The sequence below is a fragment of the Rhododendron vialii genome, chromosome 9a (genome assembly GCF_030253575.1).
Source record: "Rhododendron vialii isolate Sample 1 chromosome 9a, ASM3025357v1".
In the NCBI taxonomy this organism is placed as follows: Eukaryota; Viridiplantae; Streptophyta; class Magnoliopsida; order Ericales; family Ericaceae; genus Rhododendron; species Rhododendron vialii.
The window spans coordinates 40,141,246-40,165,171 of NC_080565.1; the positions used below are offsets into that span (position 1 = coordinate 40,141,246).

At 38.2% G+C, this 23,926-nt stretch overlaps 4 protein-coding genes across 4 annotated transcripts; 2 read left to right on the forward strand and 2 right to left on the reverse strand.

Annotated features, from left to right (window-relative positions):
- The first annotated feature begins 2,040 nt into the window (after nucleotides 1-2,040).
- Nucleotides 2,041-6,079, forward strand: LOC131300855 (uncharacterized). The gene is made up of 3 exons (XM_058326864.1): nucleotides 2,041-2,388; nucleotides 4,121-4,320; nucleotides 5,396-6,079. The coding sequence occupies exons 1-3, from the start codon at nucleotides 2,293-2,295 to the stop codon at nucleotides 5,691-5,693; spliced, it is 594 nt and encodes a 197-aa protein (XP_058182847.1). The 5' UTR covers nucleotides 2,041-2,292; the 3' UTR covers nucleotides 5,694-6,079.
- A 2,514-nt stretch (nucleotides 6,080-8,593) lies between these two features.
- LOC131302027 (protein MODIFYING WALL LIGNIN-1-like) lies at nucleotides 8,594-12,286 on the forward strand. Its single transcript, XM_058328594.1, has 3 exons — nucleotides 8,594-8,924; nucleotides 10,275-10,477; nucleotides 11,637-12,286. Exons 1-3 carry the CDS (start codon nucleotides 8,829-8,831, stop codon nucleotides 11,977-11,979), a joined length of 642 nt encoding a protein of 213 aa, XP_058184577.1. The 5' UTR covers nucleotides 8,594-8,828; the 3' UTR covers nucleotides 11,980-12,286.
- A 615-nt stretch (nucleotides 12,287-12,901) lies between these two features.
- LOC131302029 (cell division cycle 20.2, cofactor of APC complex-like) lies at nucleotides 12,902-15,863 on the reverse strand. Its single transcript, XM_058328596.1, has 7 exons — nucleotides 15,855-15,863; nucleotides 15,673-15,824; nucleotides 14,941-15,210; nucleotides 14,427-14,696; nucleotides 13,755-14,336; nucleotides 13,365-13,643; nucleotides 12,902-13,241 (listed from the first exon to the last, which is right to left on the reverse strand). The coding sequence occupies exons 2-6, from the start codon at nucleotides 15,769-15,771 to the stop codon at nucleotides 13,503-13,505; spliced, it is 1,362 nt and encodes a 453-aa protein (XP_058184579.1). The 5' UTR covers nucleotides 15,772-15,824; nucleotides 15,855-15,863; the 3' UTR covers nucleotides 12,902-13,241; nucleotides 13,365-13,502.
- Nucleotides 15,864-16,756: 893 nt separating this feature from the next.
- On the reverse strand, nucleotides 16,757-21,647 carry LOC131302028 (uncharacterized protein At1g51745). The gene is made up of 3 exons (XM_058328595.1): nucleotides 20,946-21,647; nucleotides 19,005-20,029; nucleotides 16,757-18,214 (listed from the first exon to the last, which is right to left on the reverse strand). The coding sequence occupies exons 1-3, from the start codon at nucleotides 21,131-21,133 to the stop codon at nucleotides 17,058-17,060; spliced, it is 2,370 nt and encodes a 789-aa protein (XP_058184578.1). The 5' UTR covers nucleotides 21,134-21,647; the 3' UTR covers nucleotides 16,757-17,057.
- Nucleotides 21,648-23,926: the final 2,279 nt, after the last annotated feature.

Consider the following 23,926-nt stretch of genomic DNA (forward strand, 5'->3'; position numbering starts at 1 on the left):
GAGAGTGTGTGTGGTGTGGTGTGGGGTGGTGTTACTAAGGGGCTAACCGAGGGGCACGTGGGCTTACGTGCCCCCACTCCATCCCTTTTTCTTTTTTTAAAAAAAATTATAGTTTATCTTTTATGTAAAAATGACTGTTTTGTTTGGCAAGAATGAGTGGAAAAATGAAAAATTCACACAGAAAATTTGACGGGGAGAACTCACTCGATTCTTGATTTACTTTGTCGTTGTCGGTCGCTCGTCTCTGTGGTCGTCGCGCGTCACCTCACCGTTTTCCTCTCCAATCATCAATTAAATTTGGGGCTACACGGCAAAAGTAACATTTTATTGAAAGGATTTTTAATTTGGGGCTACATAATTTAGGACTTTTTATTCTTTTCTTTTAAAGTTCGTAATATATATCTTGATTGTTTGGGAAAATTAGGCCGTCATTTCGTTACTTGATTTTACCCAATGAATGAAATTTACAATTCAATTTTTCATAATTTGTGCACTTAATTCCAATTTTTGCTTAATGTTATTAGTATAATGTGCTCCCATGTGAGGCAAATTCTGGGTCCGCCATTGCTGTTACTGGTGTAGTTCAGTTCTAGCAATGACGTGAGGCTCTTTTTGCACCTCGACAACCCCCAACCCCTCCCCCCCCCCCCCCCCCCCCCCGTTTTATTTATTTATTTATTTATTTATTACTTTTACTTTTACTAGTTTTTTTTTTGTTTTACTTTTAAAAGACTTTAACTACTGTTTTATTTTTTTTACTTTTAGTAGTTTTTTTTGGCTTTTAAAAGACTTTAATTACTATTTTAGTTTTTTTTTAACTTTTACTAGTTTTTTTTTGTTTTTCTTTTACTAGTTTTTTTATTTTACTTTTAAAAGACTTCTTACTATAATTTTAATTAATAAATGAATAATTAAAATATAATTTGTACTAATTTCGTCGAAGAGTGAAAATTCATGAAAATTCAATTTCTAATCAATGTTTTCACCAAATTCTGCTTCTATCCCTCTTGGTCTTGTATCCATTATTTCTTCCCACAAACTGCATAACGAGTAGCCCATCTTTTAACTTGGTTTGATGCATTGTTCCACCACCATGTTGGGAAGAGTGGTACAGAGTAATGAGGCTGCAAGAAAAGTTACACAAAGTGATTGCTCCCAATATGGGTAATAGCTATTTCAATGCGCTCTTGGACTGAAACTGGAGGGGATCTCATTGTGAAGTGAGTAAAACAACCTGAAGGATGCCCATCAAATGTATGCAGAACAAGAAGATAACAAATAATAGTTGTAATTGAAGATAAAAAGGAAATCTAAATGAGTGGTTAGTTGTAATTGAAGATAAAAAGAAAATCTAAATGAATGGTTATAACAAATAATAGTTGTAATTGAAGATAAAAAATAAATCTAAATGAATGGTTATAGTTGAAGATAAGAAGAAAGCTGAATAAGTGGTTAGAAATAAAATAAATAAAAGATATAAATACATATAAAATTAATAAATTCAACAACATAAAAGAATTATAAATTTTTTTAAAAAAAGAAATATACTCACGTATATAATATTAAATAATTTAAAAATACATATAAAGAGTAAAAAAATAAGTATTCCAATTTTCAATTCGTTTGAACCGGTGCCAAAATCTTATTTTTCTTATCATTTCATCAAAATGGTTGTAATAAATTTTTAACTCTAAGTCCTTTCAATGAACATCTTAAGAGAGACCTGAAACTAAATAAAGAGCCTTATGGTACTCGTTGAAAGGACCGAAAGCCAAAAAATTCATTATAACCATTGAAGATAAAATGATAAAAAAATAAAATTTTTTGCACTGATTCAACCGAATTGATAATCAAACACTTAAATAATACTATTAAATAAATAAAAGTGAAAAAAAGAGTATAAAGATTATTAAAATAACAGAGAAATAAGAGAAAATGGGTTGGGGTATTTTCGGAAAGGGGGGGTGGGGTCGGGGGTGTGTGTGTCAGGAGGCGCGAGAAGAGATTTACAGTGACCAATGTGGCCATTAATGGACTCAGGGACAGTTCCCGTGAAAAGGCTGTACGTGTTTTTTTCACCCATACTCTTCTGCAAAGCGCTAATTCCTCAAGGAGTGAATATCGTCTCTCTTCTTCTTCTTCTTCAAGGAGTAAATAAAAGTATGAACTCTCCACTTCTCATCTCTCAACAACGAAGTGGCGCTTTTTTGTGAGTGAGAGATATAGAGGGACGAGAGAGAGAAAAGGGAGAACTGAGAGAGAGAGAGAGAGAGAGAGAGACGAGGAGGAGGAATGGAGAGGAAGGTAATAGTGATTTGCTCTATTTTGGGATTACTAGGGCTTTTATCTGCTGCTACGGATTTTGCTGCGGAAGCCATGAGGACAAAGGTAAATCACCCATCTCTGTTCATGTGTATAAATGTAACGCAGAATGTTGATAAACAGAAAACAAAAAATAAAAAATAATAATAACGAGATTAAGTGAGAGTTGATCTTGTACGAACTGATGTATGCTGATTGGTTGGTTGGTTATTTACCTTCGAGTTGTTCTCCTTCACTCTCTTTTGTAACACTGTGTGTGTGTGTGTGTAAATTTGATTACTATACGGAATAGTCATAGATGCTATTTGCTTTGAGGAGAAATTTATTAGGTTGTTTTCAACTGGAGGAATTGTTGTATATGAATGGTTTAGTGAACAATGTCCTTAGTCTAAGAAGAAATTTTGGGTGCCAAGGACATATTTTCCTAGTCGAACAAACAAGATTAATTTCCTCTGGGGACCTGTTTGATTGACCGCATTTCCAACAATTTAGTGCCAACACTTCTTTTTTTATTATTAATCAGCACATGAGACATGCAATAATTGTGGTATTAGTAATTCCTCTCTCTCTCTGAGTCCTGTGAGATTACTAATCCCAGGATTTCATAGCCCCTCGTTGAAAATCCGACCAATAAAACACGGAAAAAAGTGATGGAGTATTATGTTATGTCCATCGATATGAAAGGGCCACTTTTTTAGTGAAAATTTTGTCTTGCCAATTTACAGCTGAAACAATGGACGACATAGATTCTGGCTTGGTTTTTTTTTGGAACATTTGATATAACCAAAATGAAAAATGGAAAGGCTCAGCTTCCCTGCCTCTTCATGCTATGAGGATTCTTGAATTTGTGTGGCACTTAAATTTAGGATGTGGCTTGCAAGTCTTCTCTAGTATCAAAATGGTTCCCAGAAGCCAACAAGTGTTTCTGGAGCTTCTGGCATATGTTCCACAACCTGCAATACAAGACGAGGATTTTTTTATTTTTTATTTTATCTTTTTTGTGAATGGCAACAAGACAAGGATCTTGCCATCAGTAATGTGACCACTTAATATTTTCTTAGTAGTAGTAGTTAAGCAGATTTGAAGAATGTCTTCTACTGTTTATGCATGTAGGCAGCTCACTAGATTTCGGAATCGGGATAAATTGCCTATCCGAAATTTGTACAAATCACTAAATCAGTGAGCGACTTAGAGTTTACAGTTCATACATGAAATATGGAGAAATTCCAAAACTTATATAAACAGTTTAGATATCTTATTCTATTTTTGAATCCTTCGGGTTATTTTCTCATTACGTTTGAAAGGTGGAAGTGTGCTATAAGTCAGGTGGTCAGGGAAAATAAGATAGGATTCAAGGTCTATAACTGGTCTACACTCGTTTGAAAGGTGGAAGTGTGCTATAAGTCAGGTGGTCAGGGAAAATAAGATAGGATTCAAGGTCTATAACTGGTCTACACTCTCGGAACCTTGGATAATCTTGTTTGATTATGGACTTAGGCCCCGTTCCGCTAAGGTTTTTATTTTGTAAGTACTGTCATTGTCTCACAACACATCACCTTTAATTCAAAAAATAAGTACTCATTTTAGTTAGTGGAACACACCCTAAGTGTTGTACTCATGTGTCGTTTCTGGGCTGGTTTGTAATCCATGTTTATTTCCCTGACTTCAACAGTTATTAAGATGGTCATGGGTCTGATCAGTTAATCTATCGTATAGTATCTGGTTAGTGGTCTCTCAAAAGTCAAAGCAATGTTGAGTGGTTCAGTTTTTATTCATCCTGCTGTTGTTTTGTTGACAGGGTTCTCAAATTCAGCCAACCTCTCCTACATGTACATACTCCAGCAGTACAGCTCTGGTTCTTGGATTTATTTCCAACATGGCTCTTTCGGTTGCTCAAATTATCATCAATGTCACAACTGGGTGTTTTTGTTGCAAAAGAGATCCTCATCTATCAGACTCTGATCCGACGTTAGCGCACATCTGCTGTGTTGTCTCCGGGTAATTCCACACTTTGATTTGGTGGTGATTTAGATATTCCCCTTTTACTCTGCTTTCTATGTGATTCCTCGAATTATCTAGCGTTTACGGCCAACTGCACAGATCTGTCTGAATTTGTTAAGCATGCCTCTGATTGTGGTATCATCAGGCCTAGTGGTTGGATACTTGGATCTAGTCAGATACTGACTTGAATCGTATCAAAACGAAATTTCCTTACTTATATAAATGCTAGTTCCATAGATCTGCGTTTGTGGAATATAATCACTTCGCTGTGTTTGGTATGTGGATGGGAAGTAGCAGGCAAGGGAGGGAGGGAGGGGAAGGGGTTGGGAGATCTGTCGGAGTTGCTTGTAGGGTGGAAAGTGAGGTGAAAGAGAAGGGGTGGGAATTTACTTGTACCCTAATGAAGATAAGGGTTTCAACTTGCAAACAAACTTAATGGCAATTTCTTACGTTGGTGTCTTGAAATGGGACTGTCTTTCTCTTTTCCTCATCCGCCCCTTTTCTTGGGCAGACATGCTAACGTGCATTGTGAGACCCCACCTTTCTTCCCCATTGACCCCATCATATCTCCTCTCCGTCTGCTCAATAAAACAGAGCACTGAGATGTCCATATTACTATTATTTACAACTATGTTTTCACATGCAATATGCATATGAAGTTCTTTGTATCAGCCCAAAACTTTTCAAACTTTGATGGGAAATCTTCATGTCTTTATGTAACTTCGCTTCCCAGTTCATGTGATCTCATGTTATCATTGTAGTTTGCTTGGTTAACCAATGTCTCATCAAGTATATTCGGTTAGTGCATGTAAGTGGGTGCGTGACTCTAGGATTTCCTGTTCGAGGCAAACACTTCAAGTTGTTTGTCTTGGTATACTGTTGATTCTTCCATTGCTATTCCATCTTTAGGATTCCTGTCTCTTCTATCTAATAACCATTTTGTTTGGATTTTTGTGTTCTCAATTTTGTTTTTGTCTCCTTCAAAAGGTGAGCGATCACCCAGTGCAGAATCCACGTTTTGCAACTAGTACGTTCTAGCTAATTCAGTGTGCATGATAACCTCATAATGCAGGTTCACATTTGTCATAGCACTCCTTCTGTACTATGGCAGCTACTACTGCTATCTCGTGTGGCCCGGAGTCTTTGCTGGTGCTGCTATGTTGTCCCTTGCCACTGTGATGCTCAATATTGTGTATTATCTTGTCTTGTATTTGGCAAAGAACAAAACTGATGCTTCACGGGTTGGGCCTGCTGCTGCTGCTCCTAATCATGCCGGCATTGCATTGGGGCAAGCACAATTTCCTCCACCAAACACCCAAGCTCCAGTTTTTGTCCATGAAGATACTTATATAAGGCGTCAGTTTCCTTAGATTTGTTTAGGTTAGGTTAGGGGTGTTTTAGAATGATGCAAAGAAGATACCTTGATAGGTTTGGAAGATAGAACATGAAGAGCCGTGGAGTAAATATATCATATGTTCATTGATCAAGTCATTTCAATGAAATAGGTTTGAGAAATTCTAAGTGCAAAGAAAGCATACCCGGAAATTACTCCGAAAGGCTAACCCAAAAAAAAAAAATTATCCCAAAATGGCAAATCAATGTACCGTTGATTTGCCATTTCAGGGTAATTTTCGGGTACATTTTTTTTGTACTTAGCACTTCTCAATAGTTTTATTGCTGTCATGATGTATAATATAATATCACATATGTGATGGTGTTATGTGAAATAATCGAAAGCTAAAGAGCCATTAAATATTTTTTGTTGGCACTCTAAAATGAAAATCATTAAACAAACAAATGTGTAACTAAATGGGGGTTCAATTGAATAAATAACCCTGTGATAGTTTAAGGAATCTATATTATACTACCCCCTCCGTCCCTAAATAAGTGTCTAACGCGCAAATCTAAGCCTTTAAAAAGATGCATTTGTTTCTTTAAAAAAATCAAATTTTTTTCTCAAATCAATAGATAGCAATGAGTTCTATATTAGACTGTGAAAAAAAATTAAATTTTTTAATGAAAAACATTCATATTTTGTAAGGTCTAGTTTTGCGCGCCGGACACTTAGGCTCCGTTCCAGAACGCGAAATAAGTACTTATTTTTTAAGAAGGCAATTTCAAGCTCAAAAATGATGGGCTTATTGAAATCTAAAAATATGCATTATGGATCTTGTTTGAAAGATCTCATTGAAATCTTTAATACGGTGCAAAAAAAAATTAAAAAATTATTTTTTATTTACATTATTTTTGAGTTTGAAAATGTGAAATACGTACTTATTTTTTAAGAAGGTATTCTGGAATGGGCTCTGATTTAGGGATGGAGGGAGTATCATACTCTTAAAAATGTCAAGGCATATAAATACTCACAACTATGAAACCCGTCCAATTATCTTTTTATGTTACTGTCATAGTCGTCGATCACCTTTTAATGTTACGGTCGTAGCCGTTGATCATTTTAGAGGTACAAAGCATATTTCCTAATAAATATATTATCTCTCTCCTTACTTCATAGGTTGGGCAATGTTGCCTTTTCTCACAATCGATGGTATATATTAAAATTGGAAACATATTGCACGTGCGAAATTAATGCATTGGGTATCATCAATTAGACGGATAAAAAAAAAAAAGATTAGCACCAAATTAGATACAGTCTAGTGGGTCTTTTGTCGCGATTAAAAAAAAATTAGCACCAAATTAGATAAAGTGTATCTGTACCATTGATACAGTCTAGTGGGTCTCTTGGGAGTTTATTGGTGCGTTCATACTTAGTTGGAGTATATCTGATCGTTTGGAAATTTGGTGTCTTTTGTCATTAACTTTGCACATTTTCTCGTTTGAGACTCCTAGTAGATGTTAGGCAGTAGTGTTGTTATTGTGTTAGGTTATGTCTGTGTTAAGATGAAAGACATCGATTGCCTTGTGATTCACTAGTCTTGTATTTGTTAGACGATTGGTTTGGCTTTTGTCCAAGTTCTTTATAATGATTTCCGTTTTGTAAGTGTCGTTGAGCATTTATCAACACAATCTTCTAACTTTTGAGAAACAAAAAAAAGAATTGTCTTATTAGCTAGGCATGTTTCTGTGTTTTGTACTCCTTCCGTCCGCATTTGTTGGTCCCTTTTTGAAATCTGTCATTTTTTATTGCTTATATTTTTTAGTATAAATCTCAAAAAATATGCAATATGGATTTTGTTTGATAGATCTCAATTAGTTCTATTATACAAAGTTGGCAAAATCATGAAAATTATTATAGATCGAGAGATATAAGCAATAAAAAATGGAACAAATTTCAAAAAGGGACCAACAAATGCGGATGGAGGGAGTAGTGTTTTTGGATAAAAATCTTAACAAACTTTTTAGTACTTTTTTTTAATTTTTTATACATCTTTAGAAAAGCAACAAAAAAAGTTATCAAAAAAAGTGTACTAAAAGCGGAAAATTAACTAGGTTTGACTTCTCTTTGTGACCATTTGACTTATTAGAAAATAACTTGTTTATTTTTATCGAACATATGTGAGAGGATATATGCTATATACCCCAAAAGTTAAAAACAAGTTACTGTATTAATTTCAAACAAAAAAAGAATGCGGAAAAACATGTGCGACGAAACAATCAAAGGTGTAAGAATCGAATTTTCAAGCATTATTATTGCTCATTCATTTTCCATAATTTAATTCAATTAAATTCACAATTATTCTTAGCGTTTTCAACAGACTAGATTACAAATGAACCATACAAATTTGTAATTCACACTTACAAATTTTACTTCAATAATTATTTTTTAAAACGTACGATCTAGCATATAGTAACGGGCCTTGGCCACGACCCTCTCAGTAGGGTATACTGAAGTCAAAAAGTTACTTGACATGCATGATTTAAAACTATAAACACTGCCTAGTTGTTGAGGATAGCAAGCTTAAAATAAGTTTCAATAGTGAATATCGAGAAACCTACCTTGTGCGGATAAAAAAAAAAGAAACCTACCTTGTTAAATTTTCTACTAATACGTAAAATGAAAATGTTAAGCTACATGAAACCAATTCATGAAAAGATTCTGGTTTCGTGAAAAGATTCATGGGTTTCACGTACCTAACAAATCTCTACGGTAAACCAATTTTTTCCTAATGAAAATTCACAAATCACATTCCCACAGTAGAGAGAGAGAGAGAGAGAGAGAGAGAGAGAGAGAGAGAGAGAGAGAGAGTAGAAGTGTAGTAGTAGTAAAATACCCATTACACACCACCCAACACTTCTGGCCTTCTGGGCTATGGAGTGGGACAGTTCACCTTAAAAAGGCTTTACGTCATCTTTACACTTCTGCAAAAAATTGATAGGAGTATTCAAAATTGCCTTTCCACATCTACCTCCTCTTTTTTATCTATTCCTCCCAAGGAGTAGTGCTCTCCACTTCCCATTTCTCAACAAGAGACGCTTTTTGGAGAGAGAGAGACAGAGAGAGAGAGAGAGAGAGAGAGAGAGAGAAGAAAAGAGTGACACAAGAAGGAATGGAGAGGAAGGTAATAGTGGTTTGCTCTATTGTGGGGTTTCTAGGGCTTTTATCTGCTGCTACGGGTTTCGCTGCGGAAGCCAAGAGGATAAAGGTAAATCACCCATCTCTGTGCCCATATGGAGTATATACTGTAACGCAGAATGTTTGTCGATGCACACCAAAAAAAACGTCGAGATTTAAGTGAGAGTTGATCTTGTACTGAGCTGATTTTTGCGGACTGGTTTGTTTGTATCTGCATTTCAGCTGTTCTCCTTCGCTCTTTTTTCTTTTAACATTGTTTATGTGTGTGTGTATGTGTTTTTTTTAATTTGACTAGTAGTACATGGTTGCTAGGTTCTTTGAGGAGAAATCTTCATGCTTTAAGGATTCCTGAATTTGCGTGGCACTTGAATTTAGGATGTGGCTTACTAGTATCTCTAGTCTAGTTTCAAAAGAGCTTCCGAGAAGCCAACAAGTGTTTTTGGTGACTCCTCTGGCATATTTTTTGCAGCCTACAGTACAATAAAAGGATCCGGTCATCAGTAATGTGCTCACTTATATTTTCTTACTAGTTAAGCAAGCAGATTTGAACATTGTCTTCGACTAGTTATCCATATAGGAGGTTTCACTGGATTTCGGGATCAGGGACGGAGTTTGGTATGGGGGGGGGGGGGGTGCGATTTGAGAAAAAAAAATTATATAGTGATACAATATGATATTTTTAAAGTTTCCATGCTCATTTTCTAAAATTTAATCCTGCCACAAATATATTAGAATGCAATGCAAAAACTTAAATTTGCATATGAAAAATATAAATAATTTCATCGTGTTTCAGTATATAATTAAAAAAGAAGATGAATTGTGAAAATTTTATGATTTTTCTGTGCAAAATTAAATATTTATAAGAGGACTCTAGTGTAATTACTCAAAACTTGGGGGGTCCAGGGCCACCCCAACCCTTGGCTCTGTCCCTGTTCGGGATAAATTGCCTATCCAATATGTCTACAGATCAGTGAGCAACTTAGAGTCTACAGTTCACCAACGAAATGGGGAGAAATTCCTCAACTTTTGTAAAAAGTTTAAACTCCTTTGGTGTATTTTTGTATCCTTCAGGTTATTGTCCAACAACCACCTTTGGAAAATAAGCCAGGGTTCACAATCTATAACCGGTCTACACTCTCAGCACCTAGGATAATATTGTTTGATTCTGGACTTGTGTGTGTGCTCGCGTGTCATTTCCTGGCGTGGTTTGTAATCCATGTTTATTTCCCTGTCTTCAACAGTCAGCAGTCATTAAGATGCTTATGGTTCTAATCAGTTAATCTTTTGTATAGTCTCTGGACAGCGAAGTGATTCTGTTTGTACTTGTATGATTTGTGTACAGAGATACTTGGTCAGTCATAAGTCAAAACAATGTTGAGTGGTTTCAGTTTCATTCATCCTGTTATTGTTTTGGTGACAGGGTTCTCAAGTTCAGCTAATCTCTCCTTCTACATGTACATACCCCAGCAGTCCAGCTATGGGTCTTGGATTAACTGCCGCCGTGGCTCTTATGGTTGCTCAAATTATCATCACTGCCACAACTGGGTGTATTTGTTGCAAAAGAGGTCCTCATCAATCGAACTCTAATTGGACATTAGCACTGATCTGCTTTGTTGTCTCCTGGTAATTCCACACTTTGACAGTTGACATGGTGGTGACTTATATATTCCCCTTTTCTCTGCGTTGAGCTTTTATGGGCCAACTGCACTGATCTGTCTAAATTTTTTTAAGCATGCTTATAATTGTGGTATCACCAGGCCTAGTGGTTGGATCTCGTCAGATACTCACTTGACTCATGTCAAAACCAAATTTCTTTACTGAAATAAACGCTAGTTCCACAGTTCTGTTTTTGTGGAATATAATCACTTTGCACTCTGTTGGTTATGTGGATGGAAAGTGGCAGCCGTGGGAAGGAGGGAAGGAAGGGCTTAGGAGATCTATTTGAGTCGTGAATGCTAGTTTGACAGTTCAGTTTTTGTTTTTGTGTAATGTAATCATTTTATGTTGTGTTTGGTATGTGGATGGAAAGTAGCAGGCAAGTGAGGGAGGGAGGGAAGGGTTGGGAGATCTGTCCAAGTTGCTTGTAGGGTGGAAATTGAGGTGAAAGAGAAGGGATGGAAATGACTTGAAGTTGATTAGGTTAGGGTTGCAACTGGCAAACAAACTTAAGGGCAATTTGTTAACTTTGGTGCCTTAAAATTGGACTGTTTCTCCTCATCCGCCCCTTTTTCTGGCAGATATGCTAACATGCATTGTGGTACTCCCCCTTTCTTCACCATCACACTGCTGATTCAGCCTCCCCTCTTCCCTCTCTCCTCTCTCCTCTCTGTCTGCTCAATGAAACCGAGCACTTGAGCTGTTCAACGGAACTATGGAAATCACAAGTCTTTTTGCAACTTTGCTTCACAGTTCGTGTGATCTCATGTTATCATGTAGTTTGCTTGGTTGAACAAAGTTTCATAAAGTATATTCATTTGGTGCTTTTGGGTGGGTGCAGGATTCTAGGAATCCCTGTTCAAAGCAAACACTTCAAATTGTTTGTCTTTGTATGCTAGTGATTCTTCCATAAGACTCATCTTAAACCTCATATAAGGCCTCTGGTCAATTTTAGGATTCCAGTCTCTTCTATCTAATAACCATTTTAATTTGGAATTTTTTGTTCTCCATTTTGTTTGTCTCCTTAATTACTTTATTTAAGAAGGTGAGCAATCACCCTGTGCAGAATCCACGTTTTGCAACTAGTTCTAGCTAATGCAGTGTGCATGATAACCTCATAATGCAGGTTCACATTTGTCATAGCATTCCTTCTGCTACTGACAGGTGCAGCACTCAATGATCAACACGGTGAAGAGACTATGTACTTCGGCTACTACTATTGCTATGTCGTGAAGCCCGGAGTCTTTGCTGGTGCTGCTCTCTTGTCCCTTGCAAGTGTGATTCTTGGCATTGTCTATTATCTTGTCTTGAATTTGGCGAAGAACAGCACCAATGCTTCATGGGTTGGGCCTACTGCTGCTCCTAATCAAGGCGGCATTGCGATGGGACAGCCACAATTTCCTCCACCAAACACCCAAGCTCCAGTTTTTGTGCATGAAGATACTTATATGAGGCGTCAATTTGCTTAGTTACTCACTTACTCTCTAGTGAATGGTGTTTGGATTCTGGAGTTATCATCCCAAGATACCTTGTTGATGCAAAGAAGATTGGTTTAGGGTCTTGGGGTAGGGGTGTTTAGAATGGTGCTTTTTTTTACCCCCCTTTGTTGAAAGGCTTCTGGTGTTTAGAATGCAGCTCATTTGTTGGCACGACTAAGATCTCCTTTTTCCCTTATTAGGCTTCGAAGACAGAAACATGAAGAGCCATGTAGTAAATATATGTGTAATGTTACTATCAAACTCATTTGAATGAAAATGGTAATGCTATCATGACGTATAAGATCGCACATGTGATGGTGTTATGTGAATGTGAAACTACCGAATGATCTTTTCTCTGAAATGAAATTGTGCAACACACAAATGCATAACTGAAACGGGCTTCAATTGATAAATAATCAGTGTAATAGTAGTGCAAGGAATCTATCATGAAATGTAGTAGACAATTGTAAAAGTAACGATGCAGATCAATTTTTATTTTATTTTTTGTAAAAGTAATGATTTGTTTGACTTTCACTTCAGTAATAGTAGCGCATGAAACAATCATTCTATAACCACATTCACATACACACTCATTTATGTATCCATACTCACAAGGGTGTGGTGTGGATTCTATATCCAGTATGTGTAGGGTTTACACACTTGTGAATATGAGTGTGTATAATAAGAGTAGTTTTAGCATTTTTTTAATCAAGAAATGTAGTGGACAAAATTGTAAAAGTAACGATTTCTTTGACTTTTGTTGAAACAAGTCCCTAGTTTTGTTGTTATTAATTTTGGGCCACCAGTTGTATTAGTATTAGTTATTACTACGTTATTAGTAGTAGTATTTAATTTTGTGTATAATAATAGTAGAGACATATCATGGAATAGGACGATTCTTAACACAGAAATGTAAACAAAAGAGAGATTTTATTTTATGTGGTTCGTCACAATAAGTGACTACATATAACAGAGATCCAATACACCCTTTCATGTCCCCAGTACACCCTTCTCATGTCCATGCCTTCTTTCCAGCAGCAATTTCCCAATCTCAGTACTGAGAGCAATACCCCAAAACCATAGCCCATTAAATCTAGTCATTTGACCGAAGAATAGGAATTTCAAAATACAACATATAACAACATCCAATTACGTCCCAAGTATGACAAACCCAAATGTGATTGGGATAAAATTGAAAGTGACATCCAAAGTACGACCAATCCAAATGTAGGCAGTTGGGGTTTGCCACCAACCTGTAAGTAAATGAAGATCAATCCACTGTGAGTCGATAGTTGATTCTCTCTTCTATGCACGAAAAAAAGCCGAAGAATGGAGTAAAGCTTAGAAAATAGCAACAAAGAATTTAATTTTCATACCCTAAAACTGGTTCAGTTTGATGATTGGCACGGCGATTCTCTTTTACCTAAAGAGTGCAATCAGATTGCCATGACTTGAGGAGAGTATGTCCATACGATTGCGCATATATAGTCGTCCACCATCCTTGACTGTTCCACTTAACGAATGCGGTTCAAATGAGCAAACGGCTCTGGGTTAGCCTTTGGTGCAGGTTTGGCCACTTCAGGAGTCCCAAAAGCATTCCAAAATCTCAGAGTTTCATCCCCTGCAGCAGATGCTACTGTACATCCATCTGGGCTCTGAATCAAAGAACCAGAAGGATAAAAATGCAAAATCAGGAAAACAATTCACAAATAGGCGATAACTCGTTTCAAGAAACCTAAAATCTTTCAAATTACATTGAATTGTACCTGAGCCATGAAAAGAACTCTGGATGTATGGCCAGTGAGCTCAGCTACTTTCACCATTGAGGGGTACTTCCAAAGTGTAAGCTGATTCTGTGTAAAACCATGAGAGCTAAGAAGCTCTCTCTCATTCTTGTTCCACAGCAAAGCACAGACCTGTGAGCCGGTGTCAATTGAGTTCAAGCAAGCCCCCGTGTGGGTGTTCCAAAACTTGATGCACCTGTCACTGCCGCCTCCACCGGAGGCCAGTAAGTTTCCCTGGAATGGACACCAAGCAAGGGCTTTAACAGCCGCGGTGTGGTCGTCAAGCCTGTGAAGCCAATGTGTTGGGGAATTAGAAGAAGCCGTGGATCTGTCCCATATGTGGAGGAGGTTATCGTTTCCCCCACTTGCTAACTGTTGCCCTGAAGCCGACCATTTTAACCCACAGACTTCTTGATGGTGCCCTCTGTAGGTTTCGACGATATGTGATCTTACTCTTACATCGTTGTTGATGATCTGACCATCCATTCCTCCAGTTGTCAAAATATGATTGTTCCAGTCAAGAGATCCAACCCGTGATTGGTGGCCACCTCTCAAGCTTCTTAGCTGCAAGAAAGTTACTATTAAGCCACTAATAATTCTCCACAAATTGAAAAGCCAAATGACGAGAGAACTTGAGAGACATAAGTAACAAACCTGTCGATTAGCTGTAGAATCCCAAAGCTGGACATCAGAATTGTTCAAGCCGATGGCAATATGCCGTCCATCTGGAGCCCACTTGACACTGGTCACAGGGCCATTTTCGTCATCAACAGTGACGAGTTCAGATGTGGCTCCATCAGTAGCATCCCACAGATACACAGTGTTTCCAAGAGCAATAGCAAGAACATTGCTGCTACCCCAATCTAGTAAGTTCAAGTAGTAATCATCTACCAAGTCAGGAGCATCCAACGTTCTCTCAGAAGTCTGAAAGTATGATCACACTGAAATACTTGAGGATTCACAGATAAAAATGAGAAAGAAAAACGGCATATAATTGTCTTTGATTCTATAAGTCAAGAGGGTCTAAATCTGATCACTTATTTTACGTCTAAATTTGATACAAATCATCATCATCTTCATACCACTCTCCTTCCGTACCTCTCTCTATCTTAATGGTGAACACCAACCATAAAAACAATCAAAACCCTAAAATAGAATATCCATGCACCTGTGGAATGTTTCGACGGGGTTTTGTAGGTTTGGACTGCTGAATTCCTGAGTAGTCGTTTAGTATGGCCTCAACTGGGGTGGGAGGTTTGTTCTTGAAAGCCAGTATTCGAGTTCGATTCATGTTGAAGGTTTCTGCCAGTTGCTTCTGGTATGCATCCCTGGATGGAGAGCTCACGGCTGGATTCTCTTTGTCTTTCCACCCTTCAGTCAGCATGTAATGCGCATAATCAAAGTCCATTGCTGATCGGTTTGGAACAAATCTATCCAACTGCGGGCAACAATACAGCAAGCAACTCAGAAAATGACAATAAGAATCGCTGAGGGATTTGAATTTTTCAAGAATTGAACTAAACACTACCTGCCAATACCCAAATTCAAAAAACTAATCAATCACTAACCCTAGTGCCAAATCAAACTAATAGAAGGGTCCTAGCCATAGAACTGAATCGCTCCATTACTCTCGAATTGATGAAGCTAGTCAAGCAGAAACCGCAGCATCTAATCAAATAAATGGCGAACCCTAACCCTAGAACCGAGTCGAAGAGAACAAAACCCTTGTTTCCCAAACTAATCAGCAAGCCCCAATTGGGGAGCAATCTAATCAAGACCAAACCCTAACTTGGTAATCAAATTGAGGAAACAAAACAAGCCAAAATTGTGGGGGGAAAACATGAGATTTACAAAGTTCTCCCATAAGAGAACAGTCGGTGAACTATGATAGATTTCATACATTTTCTCTGGAGCTTCTTCTTTGAAGAAGCTGTTCTTGAAGGGGGCATCGAGTTTTTGTCTTCCCAGTTGAAGAGTTGCTTACTGATCCTGCGTCCATAATCTCAGCAACAATAGATATATGTGTGTGTGTGTGTGTGTTTATGTGTGTGTGTGTGTGTGTTTGTGTGTGTATATATAAAGACAGAACAGAAGATCTGCAAAGAAAACCCGAAAACAGCCTGCAAAAATCACACAGGAAAACAAGTCTGGAAGATTAAAGAAAGCAAACAAGAGCAAAACAGAAGTATTAGGGAGAGAAGACGATCTCAATCGCCGGCTGCTTCCTTAATTAGGAGTGTAGGACCGAGCTACGTCCCCAGAGAGAGAGAGAGAGTTGATTGAGAATCAATAAGCAGCTGGGACATGGTTTTTAAACTGATAGAACTAGTTTTTTTTTTTTTTTTTTTTTGTGGTTTCGAGATTGCAAGTTTAGGGTCTTCGGTCCTTCCAGACTTTGGAAGGCGGCAACGGCTCTATCGTTGGAGTAATAGCCGTTGTAATTCTGTGTGACGAGTACACCCTTTGTGGATTGCTCTAATTGTTGATCTTTGGTTCTCCTTGAATGGGTTTTTTGATAAATCAGCCAATACATGGAGGTGTGTTTGGTTGGCCCAAATAAAATCTATGGGAGACTTTAGAATTGGGAAAAATTATATGCATCACAAGTTGGATCCTCAATTCATATCTAGTATATCTGGATTTGCGTATAGTATTTTTGTGCACATAAAAGTACCAGTTAGAATTATCCCATTCACAAATTAGATAACTATTTTATCCAAAAGTATGCAACTAATCCGGGAAAGCTTGAGCCTTGAGGCATGGTAAGCATACTCTTTAGCGCTCCTAGCACGAAGTAGCTACGACCCATCATTACCTCAATGAGATTTCATAAAGATGATTATGCAGTGCTTAGAGCAATACTTGAGATGCAGCATATCAACAAATCCAACTGTTGTATGAAAAGAAACAAAGAGCCCTCGAGGAAAAATATCTACTGATTGATCAAACAACTTTTAACAGAAATATTACATACAAAGCGAATCTATATAAGACCTCTACTGCCGAGGTTCCTCTGTATTTAAATAAGAAGGCTTACAAAATACAATGTACATTCACCTACTAAAGTCTTGTACAATTAACTTCTCGCGCTATTGAGAACTAAACCAACCCTCCTTTCTGGCCTGTTATGGAAAAGTCTACATTCTTCCTCCTAATTACTACTTACGTTGGACAAAAAAGTAACAAATACATGCTGCAGTATAGGATTATTGTTCTCACACAAAATATACATGAAGCAATGGTGGAAATGTTTCTGTATCACAAAATCACACCCCATGACTAGCTTTATTGATGTCGGCCAACCAGCTCCTCGTATAACCTACTGAATACTAGTTTAACAGGGATACAAGCTACAGCAGTGGGGCCAGACCCCCTTTTGATTAACCCACCCACATTATGATTGTTGTTACCATGTTGCCAATCACTACCAAGTTTTTGTTCCGCCCCAATTGAAGACAGGGTTTTGATCTTTTGTCCAGAAGACAAGCTTACCTTCTTTGGTGGCCGCCTTGAATACTTCCGGTCCATTTTCGGTCGGGACCGAGAACTCCCTAAGCTTGATTTCTCTACTAGCATGTTTTTGTCTTGATCCAGAAATTGAAAATGCTCTGCAGTTTCTTCACCATCCAATGTTGCAGCTAATGGATGTGACCGAGGGACCCGAAATTTGGCTGTCCTGCGGGCAGTTCTCCACATAGAAGGAAGTGCTGTATCATTATCCAGAGACTCTGGGCAAATGCCATTGGCCAATGAAAGAAGAATTTCAGAGGAACCATTTTCCAGTGCTTCAATTTGGATTGGGTGCCCTACTATTGCCTTACCATTTAACTTACTCATCAAAGAAATCATAGGGACATGTTCTCTTTGATAGCTTGATTGGACCTTTAGATCCACATCAACCAGAATTGGCTTCCTTCTGCCACCAAAACTATGACGGCCTTCAAAAACAGGATCTAAGTAATTGCTTGAATCGTTCAAGTTTCCTTTCAGAACAGGCTGATCATTCCAAGCCAAGTCCTCCCAATCGATTATTTTGTGTGTAGCATCACCTAAACCTCTGGATGTAGATTTTGAGGTTAACAAGACCCCACGGTTGTCAAATGAGCGCATTCGGGTCATGAATTTCTTTTCGATTAAATCAGGCTCATCACAACCATTGATTTCCCTCTCCTCAAGATTTGTTCCTCCTGTCAACCCTCTCAAAACCCTTCTATCAGTTAAGTCACTGGACCTTTTGGCAAGACCGCGATTATTCCTTTTCCCTTTCAGTTGCCATTTGGACACTCCCATACTAGCTGAAATAGTATCACCAGGGCAACGGCTAGTCATGACACTGGCAAGTGCCAAGTCGTTGGGATCGTCACTGATCATGGTTCCATGTTGAACTCGCATTCCAGATCTTCCTGGCAATTTTGGCTCTAATTCTGTGACTATAGCAGCATCTGGACAACCAAGCAGAAAGAGTTAGGTTTTCCAGGAAATGGGGTGATAAAAAACCAAAGCTATCAATGCCACAGGAGACAAAACTCAAGTAAAATGGAAAAGCCGGTATAATCTATTAGTTGAGAAAATGGAAGGAATACTTGTCAAACGGTCAAACCAGTATCATACAGAGAGCATGTCGACTCATGAGGACTTGAAGGTACGAGATAAGTAAAAGAAAACAGATTGTCAACCATATTCCAAATGCCACATAAGGTAATGCCACCAAAACAGTACGAGTACTAACCAGGGGGGAAAAAGAAAGTTTGACAAAAGAACCTCTCAGAAATGAGAAACTTCCAGCCAAAAGATGGGATCATTTCATAGGAAGTTCAGCATAAAAATTCCTCACAATGGAAAAACGAACAAATAGTATAAGAGTAACAAAGTGAATAAAGTTGAATTTAGAAACAGAGTCACAAATGGAAAAAGAAACCGCAGAAAAGGAGAGATTAAACCATAAAAGATGTTTTGTACTAGTTGCATTGTGAATAGCAATAGAAACTAAAAGCATTTTGGAACACTTCCAAAGAAAGGGAAGATGATACACATTGAAAAGAACAAATAAATGAAAGAACTGCAAGCCAGTTAAAAATTGATCAATATGACCAGTTATTCAGCTAGTAGGAACACCACTAATATTCAGACATTACAACACAATATAACTGTAGATGCCAACGTAAATGAAGAGAGAGAGAGAGAGAGAGAGAGAGAGATTGAAACAAGAACTAGAGTAGTAGCAATTCAGACCTGAAAGTTCCACCATCTTCTCATCGGCATCTGAATGCAGGGAATCGGTCTCAGAAGAATCAGTTTCAGTATTCTCCGTTGATTCAGAATTGTTCTCTTCATTGAAACCAGCAGGTTGAGGACAACAACTCACTCCAAATTTGGTAGGCAACATTTCCATCTCACTGGGAAAACTTAGTTTATCATCTAAACAATCACTAGACTCACCTGGCAAGTATCTGCTCCTTTTTGCGCGGGGTGTAGATCCTGTCTGGTCCTCTACTGACATAGGAATAGAAACAGTATCATTGTCATGCTGCAAGGAGTGATGAACTGGTGAATCTGCACTACTCTGCAATACTTGGACAAGAGGACGGCGTCTATCACGTCTCCTTAAAGGGGATTCATTAATCATCAATTCATGTGAAGTTCTCCTTTTGCCTAAAGAACTTTTGCTGTCGGCATGAACTGTGTTTTCAGTGCTAAAATCACCGGTAGGAAGAGCATGAGCCATATTTTCATTTTCAGGTTTATGAGAGCCATTCAAAGCAACAGAAGATGAAAGCCTCCGTTTTGAAGGCGCAATCCTGAGGCCCAAGTCTTGCAAACCTCTCATCCGGGGTATTACAGAATTCCCTTCATTCCCAGCCGGTCGATTACCTTCTTTGGCCTTTCTCTCATACAGAGGGCTATCAACACTTTTATCCTCAAGGGATGAATCTTCTTTCTTAGACTGTGACTTGGGGCGTGTGTCTTTGCCATTACCATACCGCGAGCCTTTGAACGGTGTTATTAACACATTTTCCAGTGTGTCAGAAGATTTAGTGCTCCTACCAGCAGAAGAACAACCTAATTCACCATTTTTGTTCTCCGAGGTTTGCTTCTCTAGTTCAAGAGCATGAAGAATAGCATCTTCCCGACGTGCATATTTCTCTCTTTTCTTGGGAGCCATCCCTAGGGAAGACTCAGCCCTTTCTATACAGTCATCAAATTCACCACACCGGAATGCCTTCACACGCTTGGACTTCTCCAAATTGTACCAATCACTATAAAACAATACATTAAAAAGGAAGAAGAAAAATACTTACAAAATAAAACAAAGAGAACAAGGACCACTATCCGTCGACACTTCAGCAAATGCGTCTAGTTAAAGGAACTAACTGAAAACACAGAAGTTAAATCAGCAACTGATATTATCCTTTTTCCCTGGTGATATTCACAATCAAAACAATCAATGTCCAATAAGGTTTCTAGAAAACCATAATCCTGGACAATATCAGGGACATAGCAAGCTTGACTTAACATAAATATAACAAAGTTGTGAGGTTCTATAAGGTCTGTCCCATTCTATCCATGAAATGTTGGATAGATTCGTACTAACTCATACAATCACTCTATGTTTAGACATTTTATGAGTCCTCTGATCACAAGCCATTGATCCAAGAGAGCTTCATTTATATTAACATGAAAGAAGAGCAAAATTAAAAGAAAAACTTCAACCTAACGTTTCACCCAATCAAAAGAAACACAGAGCACCTCAAGCTCACTCGTGCTGCTGTGCAGCAAACAGTCACGGGAGATTGGGGGGTGTCCAGACAACTAGCACTTGGCATAACCTATCAACAACCTAGCTTAATTTCAACAGGTGTCACCGTTGCACATAATCCCTTCTCCTAATCAAGACGAACAGAACTAAACAGAAACGAGATGCCACAAAGCAACCACAAACAAAGTATTACATGACTAGAAAAAAAGGCTCGGAAATAAGCAGTCTATTTGCTGTAATGAGCAAGTGAACATCGAAAGAACATATAATCAAAGATTCGAGTTTGTTCAAACAGTGCACAAAAAAAAAGACAAGCTCTGTAATAATTAAAATGAAAGTCATGTATACACATCAAAGCAGCTAAGGAGGGAGTGGGAAAAATGGTGTAAAATCTGGGGTAGAAGTGGTGGACTTACACACTGGCATCTTCTCTTCCAAGAAGCTTGACCGGAGTGCCCGATCGCGGAGACATGAGATGAGCATCTGAAAGCTCCTCAGGACCCAGAATCTTCCCAGGCCACCACGACCCATTCCGCCTCCTCACCCAAACAATTGCTCCAACACTACAATCCACCGTACCTGTATCCTTGTCCGAATTCCCCATCACTCTCACTCTCTCTGTCTGTCTCTAGTTGTTCAATCTCTCTCCAAACCAAACCCTAGAATCCAAACAGAATCAAGTGACGACGATCCTTGAAAAGACTGGGAGACCCTACAGCGGCTCAACCACCAGAAAAGAAGAGAGAGAATTGACGAGGCGTCCAGATGATGAGAAAACCACCGCATTCGGAGGGTGAAATCGGGGGTAAAGCTAAGAAGGTATCCATTCAAATTTAGGGAATTTCCATTTCTAAGGGCCTTGGAGAAAAACAAAAATAATGGAATTGATAAGCTCTACGAGTTAGAACAGGAATTTATTCTCCCGGCAAAGGAACAGAAGATACGGACTGATATTTGTGTCGAGGTTGAGGTTAGGGTTAGGGCTCCAAATCAAAATTGGGGGAATTTCAATTTCCCGGGGGTGCGGTGGGTGTTGGCAATTATTGGATGTACTGGAGTACTACTGTTTGGGTTATACTAGTATAGTAAAGGTTCAGAATCGCTGGTTTGGTTTCGACTCACTGATTCAACTGAGGAGTAGTCCTAATTTTTAGGAGTTGGCTTGGGCAACTCTCTTGGTGCGCATGTCAAACCACAGCGTACCTTAGCATGACGCGGATACGGTACGACTTACCGGCATAGGCATGTTCTTTTCGGACGACTTTTAGGCTGTGTTCCACAACTCAAATAAGAACTTATTTTTTGTTGAATAAGAAGGCTTATTCCCCAAAAAATAAGAAGGAGGTTCTTATTTTTCATAATTTATATAGGAACCAATGGGTGCCGGAGAGGGAAATCGTATCAGCGGCCGCACCGGGTCATCTCCGGCCACCGCACGGCCGATCCGAGCCGTCCAAAAATTCTAAAAAAAAAACCCGAAGGGGGCCATCGCGGGAATCAACGGCATCCGAGGTGTGTAGGGTGCTTGATCCGAGCACCCCTTTTCCATGTATATGTGATCATTACATATACACGGAAAATGGGTGCTCGGATCAAGCACCCTACACACCTCGGCACGCGCATGTCTAAACAATTTCAATCAATAATACCCTACCCCTTTGCCATCCCAAAATTGAAAAATCAATGGTCCGAATTCATTCTTGCCATCCCAAAATTGAAAAATCAATGGTCCGAATTCATTCTTATTTCAGTATATTTTTCGAGTATCTTTTGGAGTACTTAACATTGCACAATTTCAAAAACCTAAAGTTAACGACCGTAAAAGCCACTAGTGGTCCCAATGAAGTTAATAACACTTTGAAAGTTTGAACTTGATACCTTAAAACTGAGCAAAATAGTAAATCTCAAACATTGACCATTACACCAACGTTTAGCACAAAATTGATCGCTTTCCCACAAAAATCAATTTCTTATACACGGTAGATAGAAGATGCTAATTGTAATGTAGCGGACCTTAATAAAAGAAAAAAATTCACCTCCATTCGCTTAGAGTTTCTTTTCTACTATATGCATATTTATAAGATCCTTTTACATAAATCAGTACAGATTAAGGTAAGAATTGTGATTTTAGTACTCCAAAAATTGATGGAGGAGCTCTAAAATTAAACTGTATTGATACACAAAATGACATCGTTTTGGAGCCTTTCAATCAATTTTTTGAGTGCTAAAATTAATTTCCTTAAAATAATCCAAGGAGGGCAATCACAAGGAGAGAGGGGGGTACGGATTGTTATCTATTGTTTCCTTTGGGCGTTTTCCTTAATTTCACCTTTCCTAATCCTAAAGTAATGTCGGGGTAGGAAATTACGCATCATATCCCACCCCATGAAACATCTTTTTACTATTACTCTAGTAGTGTGTACAACCGTGCTAGTATTTTGCGTCAGACTTAGACATTCTAAGTTAAGGTGAAAGACACTATCATGTGTGTTCTCGTCTTATATTTTTTGAATGATTAGTTTGACTTTGTCCAAAATATTTGTAATGACTCCATTATCTAAGTGTCGTTGGACTGTTATTAATATAATCTTCTTCATTGTCAAAATATATATATATATATATATATATATATAGAGAGAGAGAGAGAGAGAGAGAGAGAGAGAGTTGTTTTCAGGTCCGAAACTCTCATTTTCCGATCGAATTTCGATGATCTGAGCCGTTCAATGTGATCAGAACGTGACTTTAAGGGTACGCGTAAGAAATCAGCAAAAAAAATGATCGAAAAGGGCTTGATTCGAACAGTTTTTTATTGAACGGTTCAGTAAAAAGTTGCTCGAATCAAGCTCTTCCCGATCATTTTTTTTGCTGATTTTTCATGGGGTACCCTTAAAATTACGTTCTGATCACATTGAGCAGCTCGGATCATCACAAATCGATCGGGAAATGAGTGGTCCAGACGGTGTGGACTGTAAGAGGTGTGGACCTGAAAAAAACTGTATATATATAAATATATACACACACACACAGCGAGCTTCTAATATGGATCTTAAATGCAGACTTCATAGTTTGGATCCTTCCGGGTCATATTTTGATGATCCAAACTATTCAACTTGTTTAAAACATGTTTTTAAGAGTATCCACAAAAAAATTGGCTCAAAATATAACCGGAAAGTGATTGATCCAAACATTTTTTACAAAAATAGTTCCTGTCAAGCTTTAAGAAAAACTATTTGGATCAAGCATTCCCCAGTCATATTTTGAATTGATTTCTCACGAATACCCTTAAAAACATGTTCTAAACAAGTTGAAAGGTTTAGATCATCTGCATTTTAACAAAAAGAGAAATCCCTTAATAGAAGGGGACTGTATATATACAACTGTGCTCACGTGTGTGCGC

Bases quoted from the DNA above. Each gene is read 5' to 3' on its own strand.
- LOC131302029 (XM_058328596.1), bottom strand. From the start codon at position 15,771: ATGGACGCAGGATCAGTAAGCAACTCTTCAACTGGGAAGACAAAAACT. The intron at 14,697-14,940 runs GTGCATGGATAT...TCATACTTTCAG, and splicing joins CCCGTCGAAACATTCCACAG to ACTTCTGAGAGAACGTTGGA. The intron at 14,337-14,426 runs GTTTGTTACTTA...ACTTTCTTGCAG, and splicing joins ATTCTACAGCTAATCGACAG to CTAAGAAGCTTGAGAGGTGG.
- LOC131302028 (XM_058328595.1), bottom strand. From the start codon at position 21,133: ATGGGGAATTCGGACAAGGATACAGGTACGGTGGATTGTAGTGTTGGA. The intron at 20,030-20,945 runs GTAAGTCCACCA...ATTGTTTTATAG, and splicing joins GGAAGAGAAGATGCCAGTGT to TGATTGGTACAATTTGGAGA. The intron at 18,215-19,004 runs GTCTGAATTGCT...TTGGTTGTCCAG, and splicing joins GAAGATGGTGGAACTTTCAG to ATGCTGCTATAGTCACAGAA.
- LOC131302027 (XM_058328594.1), top strand. From the start codon at position 8,829: ATGGAGAGGAAGGTAATAGTGGTTTGCTCTATTGTGGGGTTTCTAGGG. The intron at 8,925-10,274 runs GTAAATCACCCA...TTTTGGTGACAG, and splicing joins CGGAAGCCAAGAGGATAAAG to GGTTCTCAAGTTCAGCTAAT. The intron at 10,478-11,636 runs GTAATTCCACAC...CTCATAATGCAG, and splicing joins ATCTGCTTTGTTGTCTCCTG to GTTCACATTTGTCATAGCAT.
- LOC131300855 (XM_058326864.1), top strand. From the start codon at position 2,293: ATGGAGAGGAAGGTAATAGTGATTTGCTCTATTTTGGGATTACTAGGG. The intron at 2,389-4,120 runs GTAAATCACCCA...TTTTGTTGACAG, and splicing joins CGGAAGCCATGAGGACAAAG to GGTTCTCAAATTCAGCCAAC. The intron at 4,321-5,395 runs GTAATTCCACAC...CTCATAATGCAG, and splicing joins ATCTGCTGTGTTGTCTCCGG to GTTCACATTTGTCATAGCAC.